Here is a 13,208-nt window from a genome sequence, read left to right on the forward strand (position 1 = left end):
AGCACGTGTTTGAGATGAAGGCCAAAGAATAAGTTCAAAAGCTGAAGGACTCTGAAGCTGATCTCCAACAATGCCATGAGCAAATGAAAAAGAATTCGAAAGCACTACACAAAAAATTAGAGGAAAACAGTCCTCAGTCTGAAGATGAGAAAGCAAACTGGGAAGCTCAACAACGTGCTTTGGAATAAGCAAACGCTTCTTCAAGACCCTTGGAAAATAATGAGAAGAAAGGGAACATCTTTTAAAACTTCTGTTGACCACCAGTTACATAAAGCCTCTGATCCATTTCTAATTAATTTTTGTGTATGATATGTGGTAGGGGGTTAAAGTTCATTTTTTCCCCGTATAGATATAGGGGTCCAGTACCATTTGTTGAAAAGACCATCTTTTGCCCATTGAATTATATCAGTACCTTTGTTGGAAATCAGTTGACCACATGTGTGTGGGTCTAATTCTAGACCCTCTGTTTTGTTCCCATGAGCCATTGCCACACTGAATTGATTACTGTAGCTTTATAGAAAATCTTAAGTCAGGTGGTATAAGTGTACCAACTTTGTTCTTTTTAAAAATTATTTTGACTACTCTAGATCTTTTGCTTTTCCCTATAAATTTTAGAATCAGCTTGGCAGCTTCTACGAAAAAGCCTGCTTAGATTTTGCTTGGGAGTACACTGAATCTGTAGATCAATTTGAGAAGAATGGACATTTCACAATATTAAATGTGCTAGTCCATGAACATGGTATAGCTCTGCATTTATTTAGGTCTCATATAATTTCATGGATAGGAAGAATCAATATTCATCATCATTTTCAGTAGCTTCGTAGTACAACAGTATGTGGTTGTGTCATTAGTCATCCAATTGCCTGTCATTCCCTGAGATTCTGTCCAGTTTCCACCTATTACAGGCAGTGCTACAGTGGATATCTCTGTCATTCTGTCTTTGCACACACACTTGATTACTTACATAGAGAAAATCTGGAGCCAAGTTAACCCTCTTGACTATTCTTTGCTATTTGCCTTATTTAAACTGGTGGTGATTTACGTGCAGTGGGATGGGGAATGCCAGTGATCAGGCCTGCATTCGGTGAGGCCCAGTGCACAGTGACTTAGAACAGGGGTCAGCTAACTGTGGCAGCAGGCCAGGATTGTTTTGTTGGGCCCTCGAGCTAAGAGGTTAGAAAAAAATAAATTTTTTTTGATGGATTGTAAAACAAAACAAGAACAAAGAAGAGTATGTGCTAAAGATTGATGTGGCCCACAAAGCTTAAAATGTTTATTGCCTGGACCTTTATAGAAGAAGTTTACTGACCCCTGATGTAGAGCAATGCTCTGCACTGGACAGACCTGATCAGGTCCCCACCCACTACTTACTAAGCCCAGGATTGACGTTGGCCAAGTTCCTAGCTCCTTTTGCTCCAGTTCTCTTTCTTCATCTGTGCAGCAGGGGCTGGGAGAGTACAAAGAGGTGTGGCAGCCACAGGGCTGTTTTCTTTCTGTCCGAAGTCGCAGGAACTCAAGTAGCCTGACTGCATGTGTGAATCATGAGCAGGCCTCTCACTGTCCGTCATCCTTGTCTGGGGCACTGTTCGTGGTCCTGGGCATCAGGCTTATGACCTGGCCCCGCCAGCTACCTGGAGAGATGGGGTACATACCAAAGACACTGAAAAAGCCCACAGACTGCAGCTTGAAATAGTGTGGGACTGGCGCCAACCCAGTGCACTTGGCCTCAGTGGAAATGAAGAAAACCACAAATCGGGCTTCAAGTGAGAAAGCTTGGAATTTATAACCTTGAACCCCGTCATTGTCATGTGACCATTTTAAATGTTGGCTTCTAACTGCCTCTTTGAACTGCCCACATCTGGGAGACTGGCCCACCAAGGAAAGGGGGGCAGTGGCGACATGTGGATGAACCCGGTTGTACCCATAGCCAAGGGTTGCTGAAGACTTGGGGGTGTTGGGTTCTGAGCAGTACGAGGTTCTTGGGAGGCTCAGAGGATGATCTGAGAGTCCCAGTGGTATGTGTGGAAGGAGCTGTCCAGAAGGTTAACAGGCTGTGGCCAGAGGGAGCAGTAGTTGGCAAGGCCCTGTGACCCTCTCCTGCAGACCCCTGAAGGTCTCCTGTCCCAGGGATCACAAAGGTAATGCCCCGCAGTGACTAGTGAAGGGTCCAGCACCCCCAGGAGGGGCTGACCCTGTTTGCCAGTTCTTCCCAAGCCTTCTTTAGCTGTCCCAGCAGTGGTGTGTTTTCATTGTCCCTGTGGATGGATTGGGGAGTGTGTCCAGCCTGTGGGTGCCCCCAAATGTCCCAAAATTCACTTTTCCCTCTGAGGAGGAATTCAGGGCTGTTTTTAGCCTCTGGTCAGTGCTAAGAGTGATTTTAAGATAACGGAACTACATGAAGTATGCTGGTTTATCCCCCCAGGTTCCCTGCTGGAGGCCTGCCCTCACCCCAGCGCTCCGCAACCCACCACTGTGGACTGTTTCCAGAGAATGCAGATGTTGGCTGCTTCCTGGGGCTGTCACTTTACACAGAGGTAGGCCCACAGCCTCCCGACTCAGGTGTAGCCCTTAAGCGTAGACTGGGGAAGAAATAATGGAATTGTGCTTATTGATTAAAAAAATTTTTTTTCCTTTTCGTTGTGTTTTTTTTGGGGGGTGGGGGTGGGGGAAGGTAATTAGATTTATTTACTTAATGGAGGTGCTGGGGATTGAACCCAGGACCTTGTGCATGCTAGGCATGCACTCTACCACTGAGCTACACCCTCCTCCCTGGGTTTTTTTGTTTTTTTTTTTTTCTTTTTCCAAGTCTTCTAGAAAAACATACATTCATGAAATGATGTGATATCTGGGATTTACTGCAAAAAAGAGAAAGTGGGATGTTGAGATGAAGCAAGATTGGCCATGAATTAATTGCGACGCCAGGTGATGGGTACCAGGGGTGTGTGATACACTTCTGTCTGCCTTTACGTATGTTTACATTTTCCCAGAGTTCCAAAGAGAGGGACTGTCAGCAGGGCTTTGAGAGTCTGACCTGCTTGGGTTTTGACTTTAGCTCTGGCCCTCCTGTCTGGGAGACTTGAGACCAAAAGGAGCCTTGTTTCCTCATCTGTAAAATGGGGCAAAACATGGCTGCCCTAAGGATTGCTGGGCAGGTTTTTAATGAAAGAACGCACCTAGTCCAGGACCTGGAGCCCAAGCAGCTCCAGCACTCCTGTTCTGGCTGGGAGTCCAGGCCAGCTGACCCCTGGCCGACCCTTTGGGGCGGGGAGGGGGCTTACAGGAGGGGCCTGAGGGTCCCCCTCCTCCCAGTGGATGCACAGCCTCTGCCTCTGATGAAAGCATTGGTGGCTCCACCTACATCTTTGATTGGCTGGGACCTTTCTTGATACCAGGGTGGAGCTGGAATCAGCAGCCAGGTTCCTGGTTATGAGTTCTGCTACAATATTGGGTGGCCGAAGCATTTATTTAGTTATTTGTTTTTGAACTTTTTTTTTTTGAAATAATTATGGATTCACAGTAAGTTGCCAAAAATGTGCTGGGAGGTCCCATATAGCCTTCACCCAGCGTCTCCCCCGCTCCCCCCATCACGGTCACCCATCCCTGGTGTATCTGGACTATAGCATCACAATCAGTCAAGTGACTGGTACAACCTACAGAGCTTGTTCAGATTTCACCAGTTTTACAGGCACCCGTTTCTGTGTGTGAAGTATGTATGTGTGTGTATTCAGTTCTGGGCAGTCTTAACACACGTATAGAGCCACGTAACCAACACCATACTCAAAATACAGAGCTGCCCATCACCACCAAGGAGTTCCCTCAAGGGAAGCCATTTGTTTTTCAAAACAGAAACAGCTTTTTTTCCCTTCTGATTTTAAAAAAAGAGAAATTTTACGCAGAAGGGTGTCAGGAAGGATGTTTGCCACAACGTCATCAGCAACTTATTTTACTTTACATTTTGTACGTTTTAAAATCTGAGTTTTTTTGGTTTTTGGTTTTTTTTTTTTGTTTTGTTTTGTTTTTAGTTTTCTTAATTGAAGCATTGTTGATTTACGATGTTAGTTTCAGGTGTACAGCAAAGCAATTCAGTTGTGTGTATAAGTACATATATGTATTTTTTTCAGATTCTTTTCCATTATGTTATTACAAGAAATTGAATATAGTTCCCTGTGCCATACAGCAGGTCCTTGTTGTTTATCTATTTTGTATATAGTAGTGTGTATCTATTAATCCCAAACTCCTAATTTATCCCTCCCCTGCCCTTTCCCCTTTGGTGACCATATTTTGTTTTCTGAATTTTGTTTTTATAATGAGCATGAATCATTAAAAAAAAAAAAAAACCAACAAAGCTATTTTGAAATCTATCACCCAGATACACCACTGCTGATGCTCCAGCGAACATCTTTCAGACCTCTTTCTAGGCTGGTTCGCCTTTTCTCCTCTCTGACTTTCTCCCCCTCAGAAGACATTTTCTGGAGGGACTGCTGCTCCGACAGCCCCCTCTGGCGCTTCGGTGTTTAAGGGCTCTTCTGTAGGGGGGCCTTCCCGTAGGAAGTGACATTAGTGGCCTTAGGGGCACTTGGCCTCTCCGAGGCTCTTGGTTGCTCAGGGAAGACCAAGACCAGCATCTGCTTCTTGCCTTTCTGCTTGGTCTTGGGACCCAGCCTCTCCACCCTGCCCCCTCTGCTGCCCCTTTTGGTAGGGAGGTCTCCCGGTCATGGGTCTGGCCTCTTTCAATGAAAGCACCACAGTTTTAGATTCTCCTGAAAGTAGGCAGGACCCTTGCGTCTTCCCTACGGACAGTTCTAATCATCGCCCAGCACATGCTCTCCCTGAGTCGGCCCCGTGCCAGGCATTTGACACGTATTATCTCCGTGAGTCCTCTGAGCAGCCCATCCTGGTACGTGTTATCTCCATCCCCAAGTCTCAGGCAAGGAGGGGAAAGCTCAGAGAAGTTAAGTGGCTCCCCTGGGTTACCAGCTGGTATGTGACAGAGCTGGGGCCCGAGACCACTGAACCCCTAGCCTCCCTTGCCATTAACTTAGGATTCCTTGTGTTTTCTTGTAGGTGAGCCCAGGCCAGCATGGGGGACTCCAGGGAAATTTGCCCTCATCTTGACTCAATAGGGGAGGTGACCAAAGAGGACTTGCTGCTCAAATCCAAGGTAAAGGATCAGACCTGGCGGGGCTGAGGCCCACAACCAGGGCCACCACATTCCTGGGGTGCAAACATTTCTGAAGCAGCAGAAGAACTGGCTCCGAGTGTCTGCTTAGCCTTTTGTGTAAATGGAGAAGCTGGCGTCTGTTTGGGAGGCCTTCTGGGGGCTGTGTCCTAGCAGCCATTAATTACCATTTAGACCCATCCATCTGGGAGCACTAATGCCCTGTCCATTAGCGGTTGGAGCGGGTGCCCAGAGCCTCTCCGAGGCAGGGAATGAGTCATGCTCTGAAAGTCCAGGGGAATTTTGCACATGTGATCTGAGAAGGGCTCAGGGAGGCTCAGAGAGAGAAGGGGGACCTCTTGGAATAGGGAGGGTGTGTTGTCGTCTCTGTTAAATTAAAATTTTAAAGATAGGTAACAGTTTCACATGGCTTAAGAATGAAACAGTGTAAGAAGGGAAATGTCAAGTTCCCCTCTGACCCTGTGCAGCCTTTCCATCCCACCCTCAGATAACCAGGGTCATTAGATGAGTTTCTTTTCTATCTTTTCAGAGTTTCTTTATGGGGGTACTTATTTTTCATTTTCCCCTTTATTATGTAAAAGGTAGCACACTATAGCCACTTTTGTACTGTGGGCCTTATTCACATGGCAGGGTATCTCGGAGCTCTTTGGCATCGACACACAGCTCTCATCGTTAGTCTTGAAGTTGCATCGCTTTCGTTGTGTGGACTCTGTAACTGATCCTCTGTGGGCTCTTTGTGACCTTCTGCCAATACAGTGTCATTGTGTTCGGGGGCAGAACCACGTGTAGGGGCCATTCCCAAAAGTGGGGTTTGAATTAGATTCCTAAGCACATTTCCAGCTCTCCTTTCCAGACATCTGATGCTGGTCGGTCAGCCTCCCTGCACCAGCAGGTTCTGGGGGCCTTTGGGCCTGAGCTGGTTTTGTCTGGGCCTGCGTGAGGGTGTGGTTCTTCAAAGTACCCGTGGCTTCTTTTGAAGCAGTTTCGCATGTTACCAAACCAGGTTCATTTGCCCAACACACAGCAAGCCAAACGCTGAGACGCCAAGGTTTGCAGCAAAGAAAGGGTTTGTTCCCAAGGCAGCCAAGCGAGGAGACAGGAGAACAAGTCTCAGATCCACCTCCCTGAAGGCAAGGGGCTTGAGATGTTTATGAGGTGAGGAAGCAGGGTGGTCTTTGGCATGGAGAAAGGTGAGGTCATCACTGTTCTGTGCAGGTGTATCGGGAGGTACATGCTGCTTTGTGGAATGCGTGTTCAAAAATGGAGGCGCCTAGCATGATCTGGGAGTGGAGTTTTTGACCTTCTGACGTCAAAAGGTCATCCATCGGACACTTGCATGGGCCCAGTTTTAGGGTTGGTGGTCCCAACCAGTCTTAGCCAGCCTGAATTGGACAAGAGCTGACTCCAAGTATCTGAAAGACAGCTTGAGCCCCTGTTACTATAGTAACCATATGTCAGAGGGGTTACCTGTAGGGGTTGTTAAGGAATCTTGGGATGTATTATATAGGCTGCATGAAGCTCGGAGGGTATGCAATTTGGAAAAGACAATAATTAAGGCCAGCTTGCTCAGGGAAGCCAGGCTTCAAGCAGACGGGGTTTATAACAAGCTGCTCCCCTAGCTAATGTTCTGTAAGACAAGCTCAGGAATTTCTGTTAGTCACCAATTTCTAGTAACCCCGTGGGGCATGGTTTCAGTGTGGTCGGGAGGAGCGAGGCTCTGGTGCATTTGCACTGTCTAATGCTGGGTGTCTCTCCGAGTCTGCGCAAAGGAACAAGTGAGACAAACGGAGAGGGCGTCTCAGGGGATCTGAGAGCAGGCAGGAAGGAGATCAAGGAGGTGGGGAAGAGGGATGCAGAATGGGGAAGATTGGGCTGGGACGTGGCAGCCTTTTGGAAGTGTTTGTGCTTCTGGAGCAGAAGGACCAAGAGCATCTGGTGATGTCTCAGGCCTGCATGTCAGAGAGCTTGTCTTTAGCACTGGAAATCTATAAAATGAAACCAAGCTTGTTTTAAAATACCCACAAGGGGCATGGGTTGAACAGGTAGCTCACAGTGGAGGAGAAACTCTTGAGAAAATGTGCTTAACTTCACTGGTGGTCAAGGACATTGCCTAAGCAAGGTGGTGATTCCACTTTCAGATGGCGGAACACAGGCTGCTCTTATTCAGGGCGGACTGAGGGCAGGAAGTGGACCACACATTGCAGTGGGGTTAGGCCTTACTGTAATTTTAGGGGTGCAATTCCATCTCTGGGGGTTTATCTGGTAGAAATGTAAGTACCAGTTATAAAGATACAAATACAGCAATATTTATTGAGCATTGTTGATAAAAGGAAAATACTGGTGGCAGTCTGAATATTTATCAAGAAGGGAGTGAGTGAATAAATTGCGTCCCCATAGCATGGGACACTGTGCACTTATTGCAAAGAATGAGATGCAGTCTCTGTGTACAGACTTAGAAAGATGACCTTAAATAGTGACAAAAGCCTGTTACAGAGAAATACGTACAGTATGATTTTATTTTTACTAGAAATTACACACCCCCATCTATGCATATATGTTTATATAAGAGGAAAGTGTAAAGAGATATACTTTGAATTATTACAGTATCTATGTATTATCTATAATATACTACACATTATATATGGCATATGTGTATCATTTAAATTGTTAAAACCGACATACAAAACTTTTATCATTCAAATGACTGAAATGAAAAAAGAAAAACAAACTTGGGAAGGTGGGAGTGAACTGTGAGATCAGAAAATCACAAAAGAGTTTACAAATTCAGAACGGTCAGGAGCTGCTGCTTTGGGTCCAGTAAGCAGACTGACCTCCTGCCACCCTTAGCATCCTCAGCAAGAAACCCTGAATCGTAGATTGCAAGTCTCAGCCCCATTGTACGGGATGAGCTGCTTCACCTCAGTCCTGCCAAGAGTTCCAGGTTCAGGCTCTTTACAGATTCATCCAGAATCTGGGCTTAGTGGGAAGGAGGCTTTCCTGTGGAGACCTGGGGGTCGACGTGGCCACCCTTGGGAGGAAACTGGGCTTTGCTGGTGGGAAGTTTGATGACTCAGGCTCCTCAGCTTCCCCTTCTGACCCTGCTCTGTAGCAGGGCATGACCTCTCTGAGCCTCAGTTTCTCTTCTGTAAAAAGGGGATTTTGATGGGACCTGCTGCACAGACTGTGGGTGGGATTACATGAACCAGGTAAAGAACTTAGCTGGGTCCTTGGCCCCTTGTGATCCCTCATCAGGGGTCAGCTTTCACCCTGATTAAACACTCTGTAACTGCTACAGAGACCAGCACTGAGAATTCATCTCACAACTGGCAGAGGCACATTGTAGAATCTCAGCTGGGAATTGCTGTTCTAGGCATGCACAGACAAAATTACTTAGGACACAATTTAAATATAACAAAGAAATCCTGAAATACAGTGGCTTAAATGAGATCAAAGTTTACTTTTCTCTCATTGAGCAGTCTAGATGTAGGTAGCACTGATAGGGTAGCTCTGCCATTCTCAACACACGGCTTTTGTCTTCAGACCAAAGTGATTGCTTCAGCTCCTGCCATCACCTCTGCATTCCAGGCAATGGAAAGAGTAGAAAGAGCAAGGGTAGTGCAAAACTCAGAAGTGGCACATGTCACTTTTTGCTGTCACCCTATTAACTAGAACTGAGCCCCACGATCCCATTGGGGGCTGGGAAACATAGCCTGCAGCTGGCTGCTCAGCCAAAATTCATGTATTCTTTTACTAAAGGAAGGAGGAAAGATACTGGTAAATAAGAAGCAGGTTCTGTTATCCAGACCGCCAGAAACCTGGCTGTTTCCTGTGGTCAACAAATATATTCGTCTCCTAATTTGTACCAGAGTCTGTGAATCACAGGGGTAGACACAAACCATCTCTATTCCAGGGAGCCCATAGTCTAGGTGGGGAGAAAGGCATAAATAAATAAGTGCAACGAAGAAAGAGAAAGAGGTGTGATGAGAGATCATATTAAGGGGGCCTGTTTATTTAAGCTTTCAATGATTATATTGAAAATGTTTTTACAGGTACATAATAAAACAAAATTCAAACAATAAAGTTTAAGTGCCTGTATGGGCTGGCCAGGGCCTTCTGAGGCAAAGTGTCTCAGCTGAGACCCTCAGGGTGCGTCTGCAGCATGCACCCCGTGGCTGCTCACTCTTCCCTCTTTCCTTCTCGCCTCGCCTCACACAGGGCACCTGTCAATCATGTGGCGTTGCTGGACCGAACCTGTGGGCCTGCCTCCAGGTAAAGTATCCTTGCAGCTGTTGGGGGCGTGAGGCCGCATCTAGACTCTGGGCTGGGAACATCCGTCCCCCTGGGCACTGCCGGAAACCTTGGGCGGGGACACAGGACATGAATGTCTTGGGTGTGGTTCCCAAACCTAAGCCAAGAGGGCTCCAGAGTCCGCCAGTCCCTGGGCCTGGCTGCCCTGGCAGCCATTAAAAATGACAAGAGGGAAAAGTAGGTTGGACAGGACTCTGAACTGAACCATCCCATAGGCATTAAAGGCAAAGTTCTATCCTCACACGTGTGTGTGCGATTTGACATAGGTGTCTTGGCTCCAAGCCCTGGCACTTCTTAGTAGCAGCCTGTCCCTGGGCCAGCCTGGGCCTTTGTTTCCCCGTCTTTAAAGTAGAAGCCATGATACTGATGATTGTCCCCGCCTTGTGGGTACCTCACCTTAGGATAGTAATTGACAAGATGATGCCTGCACTGGGCTTAACCGGGTGTGGGGGCTGCAGGCAGTGTCCAGTTAAATATGGTTGTGTTTTGATTATTATTGCTTACTGAAAAAAGTAGCAGTAGTTGTAGCAAAGTCTGCCAGTTTTCTCTGGATGGTAGAATTATGGGTAATTCTTTTATCTCTAACTTGGTAGCATTTTCCAACTCTTCTGCAACTATGTATTGCATTTTGTAATCATACTAAAAATGGCTGTTTAAAGTTTCTTTTAAAACAAATACAAGTAGAAACAGAAAAGACAGCCCAAGGTGGCAAAAACATCACAGTTCAAGCCTGTCTTTGCAGAAGACATAGGAACCCCCACGGGACTTTGGCCATATCCTTTTAGGCCTGTCACTCGGTATAAAATACCTTGTAAGACACTGTCTGGGCCTCAGGGGACAGCAGAAGTGTGAGATGTGGTCTTCCCTCCTGGGATCCCACAGAGCTTCTGGAGAGACAGATACATCCTTTGTGACTCAGCCCAAAGGTCATTTCCTTGAAAGGCCCTCACCATCCTGTGCAGTGCTGACCGCGGGTGGAAATGACACCAAAGCACTGCAAGGCGGAGGCCTGCAGTGGAGAGGCACTTGAGCTGGGCCTTGGAGAGTGGTAGATCTGGGATAGGAGAGTGCAAGGCCAAAGGCAGGTCCCCAGGGACACCGTGAGGCATGGGGGTCAGCACCGGGCCGCAGCCGCCTTTGACCATTCGGTATCCCCATTAGAAAATGTCTATGAGATCCGAGCTCCCTAAGGAAAAGTGTGCATCCCATTAGGAAGTGGGGTTTTGGTGAAAAAGGGATGGGTGGTGAGGGAGAGGATCTGGCACCAAGCAACCAGGACTCAGCTTTGCCCAGATCTGGCTGCGACCCTGCCTGGGCTTCTTGCAGGAGAGCAGCAGCCCAGGACGCAGTGTCTGTCTCGCTCAGAGGCAGGGGCAGATTCCTGGTGGCCATCCCTGCCCATTGCAATCCTTGAGTGTGAGTCTGTGTTCCTGCAGGGTGGCAAGACCTCAATCCCTGTGGGTCCTGTTGCCGGAAGATGGGCACAATGACTCACCATGCTGGCACTGTCCTCTTGGCCAGCCCCAATCCACTCTCCTTCCCTCCCCCCAGGTCGCCTGCCCCTACGTTGGCTGCGGAGAATCCTACGCTGACCACAGCACCATTCACGCGCAGGTGAGCCTGCTGGCCAGGAGCGTGGGCTCTGTGGACAGACAGCCCAGAGTTCAAACCCCAAGGCTAGCCACCCCCTAGCTCCATCCACCCGCTCTGGACCTCAGTGTCTATGCATGTAAAATGGGAATAATCATAGCAGAGAAGTAAGATGACGCGGCTGCGAGCACGTGGCGCATGTCTGTGTTTGATAAATGGCAGCCCTGGGCACTCCCGGCTCAAGGCGAGCAGATTGTGCGCTTCCAGGCCTCTATCCTGATGGGGCCTTTTACTGAGGCCTGAGAGTCAGGGCAGCCCTGATGCAGGCCTGGGCACCTGTTAGGCCAGTGGATCCTTCTTATTTAGGATCTTGCCCTCTAGGTGAAAAAGCACAACCTGACAGTGAACCTGACCACGTTCCGGGTGTGGTGTTACGCCTGTGAGAAGGAGGTGTTCCTGGAGCAACGGCTGGCGGCCCATCCCCCTGGCCCCCCACCTAAGTTCTCGGAGCAGGTAAGGGGGTGCAGCAGGGTCAGTTGGTGGTGACATGTGTCGAGGACCAGGGCAGTCAGTTCCTGCTCAGCATTCTTCAGGTGACTTTGAGGAGCTCGTGTCAGCTGATGCTTGCTGAGCCCCAGCCCTGCACCAGGACCCCTGTGAGGGGCTGCGGACGCGGAGGTGACTGGGAGCGGAGCCGCCCTCAGGGAGCTCGCAGGCCTTGAGTGAGCCCGAGGCCACAGGGCAGGTGCACATCCTTCCCGGCCTATGGAGAGCCGCTGGTGACCATCACTGCAGCCCTTTCCATGGTAAACACCTGGAAACCCACCAGGGCAACATGCCGCCCTTAGAGGAGGCAGGCCAGTGAGCCCCACACGAAGCGCCTGGCCTCAGGGAGCGGTCAGTGAATCAGCCATCAGAGCTCCAGGGAGGCCGGGCGTGTCTGTGTGTGTGCGGTGCTGTCTCTCCTCCACGTTGACAGTGACCTTCACATGGTGGGCACTCAATAAGTGTTTATGGAATATGTGTGCAGACATGACAGAGGTTTATGATTTTGTACAAAAACTACAAAATAATATATACAATATCCTGTTTTGCAGGTGGGTGTGTAGTAACAGTTAAAAAGCTGCATAGATTGTCCAACACGAGGAATACAGCCAATAATTTGTCATAACTGTAAATGAAAAGTAGCCTTTCAAAACTGCATAAAAAATTAAAATTTAAGAAAAAGCGAGGGGAAAAAAGCTACATAGATAAGATAGACTATCAAAGTGATTGGCTGGGGGAATTTGGATTGCCAGCTGTTTTTTCTTTGTTTCTATTTTTTCCCAGATTTGTTATAAATAAATTAATTTATTATTGTTCATTATTGTAAGTAAAATACAAGTTAGAGTTCCCAGGGCATGGCCGCCAACGCCATCTCTTTTCACGGTGTCCTCTGCTCGGATGGGATGACTCAGTGCAGGCTCGGGGGCCCCCCCAACCCGGGGGCACATGAGCCTCGACCCCCACCCCTCTCCCTCCTCACCGCCCTGGTTTCCTCACTCTGGTTCTTGAGCACAGGACTCTCCACCGCCCTCCCACCCTCTGAAAGCCGTCCCTATCGCTGTGGCTGATGAAGGAGAGTCCGAGTCAGAGGACGATGACCTCAAACCTCGAGGTAACAGCGCTACACACTGTTCTGCGCGGGCAGGAAGGGTCCCAATGGCCTGAGGGCTTCCCTGGAGTGCCAGCCACCTGGCTGAGGCCTGGCAGTCCTCGTCCCCATCTCAGCGGTGTGCCCCTGGACGGCCGTCCCACTGCACGCGGACAGTGGGCTGGGCCGGGCGGCAGGCAAAGGGGCCTATTGGTTGGTTTCCCTGAGGTGAGTGGAGCTGCTTTGAGCCAGAACCAAGTTAGCTGAGTCGGCAGGTTTCTGGGGTAGAGCGAGTTGTGAGCTGTGAGTTTCTCGCCGGGACGGGACGCTCACCTTCCCCTCCTCCGTCTGGTTTCCCAGGCCTCACGGGCATGAAGAACCTGGGCAACTCATGCTACATGAACGCGGCCCTGCAGGCCCTGTCCAACTGGTAGGTGTCCCCCCCATCTGGGGGGCAGGGGCCGGGAGCCTGTCCCCGGGAGCCGTCCCTGGGAGCCC

At 48.8% G+C, this 13,208-nt stretch overlaps 1 protein-coding gene across 1 annotated transcript in view; it reads left to right on the forward strand.

The window, feature by feature from the left end:
• USP20 (ubiquitin specific peptidase 20) overlaps window positions 1–13,208 on the forward strand; it is a 43,058-nt gene that overhangs the window by 10,475 nt on the left and 19,375 nt on the right. Inside the window, 7 exon segments of the mRNA XM_032478633.1 lie at window positions 2,423–2,534; window positions 5,065–5,161; window positions 9,395–9,448; window positions 11,039–11,101; window positions 11,459–11,590; window positions 12,638–12,734; window positions 13,071–13,140. Of these exon segments, the coding sequence (XP_032334524.1) occupies window positions 5,081–5,161; window positions 9,395–9,448; window positions 11,039–11,101; window positions 11,459–11,590; window positions 12,638–12,734; window positions 13,071–13,140 (497 nt within the window). The 5' untranslated portion in view covers window positions 2,423–2,534; window positions 5,065–5,080.

The sequence above is a fragment of the Camelus ferus genome, chromosome 4, assembly GCF_009834535.1.
Source record: "Camelus ferus isolate YT-003-E chromosome 4, BCGSAC_Cfer_1.0, whole genome shotgun sequence".
Taxonomy (NCBI): Eukaryota; Metazoa; Chordata; class Mammalia; order Artiodactyla; family Camelidae; genus Camelus; species Camelus ferus.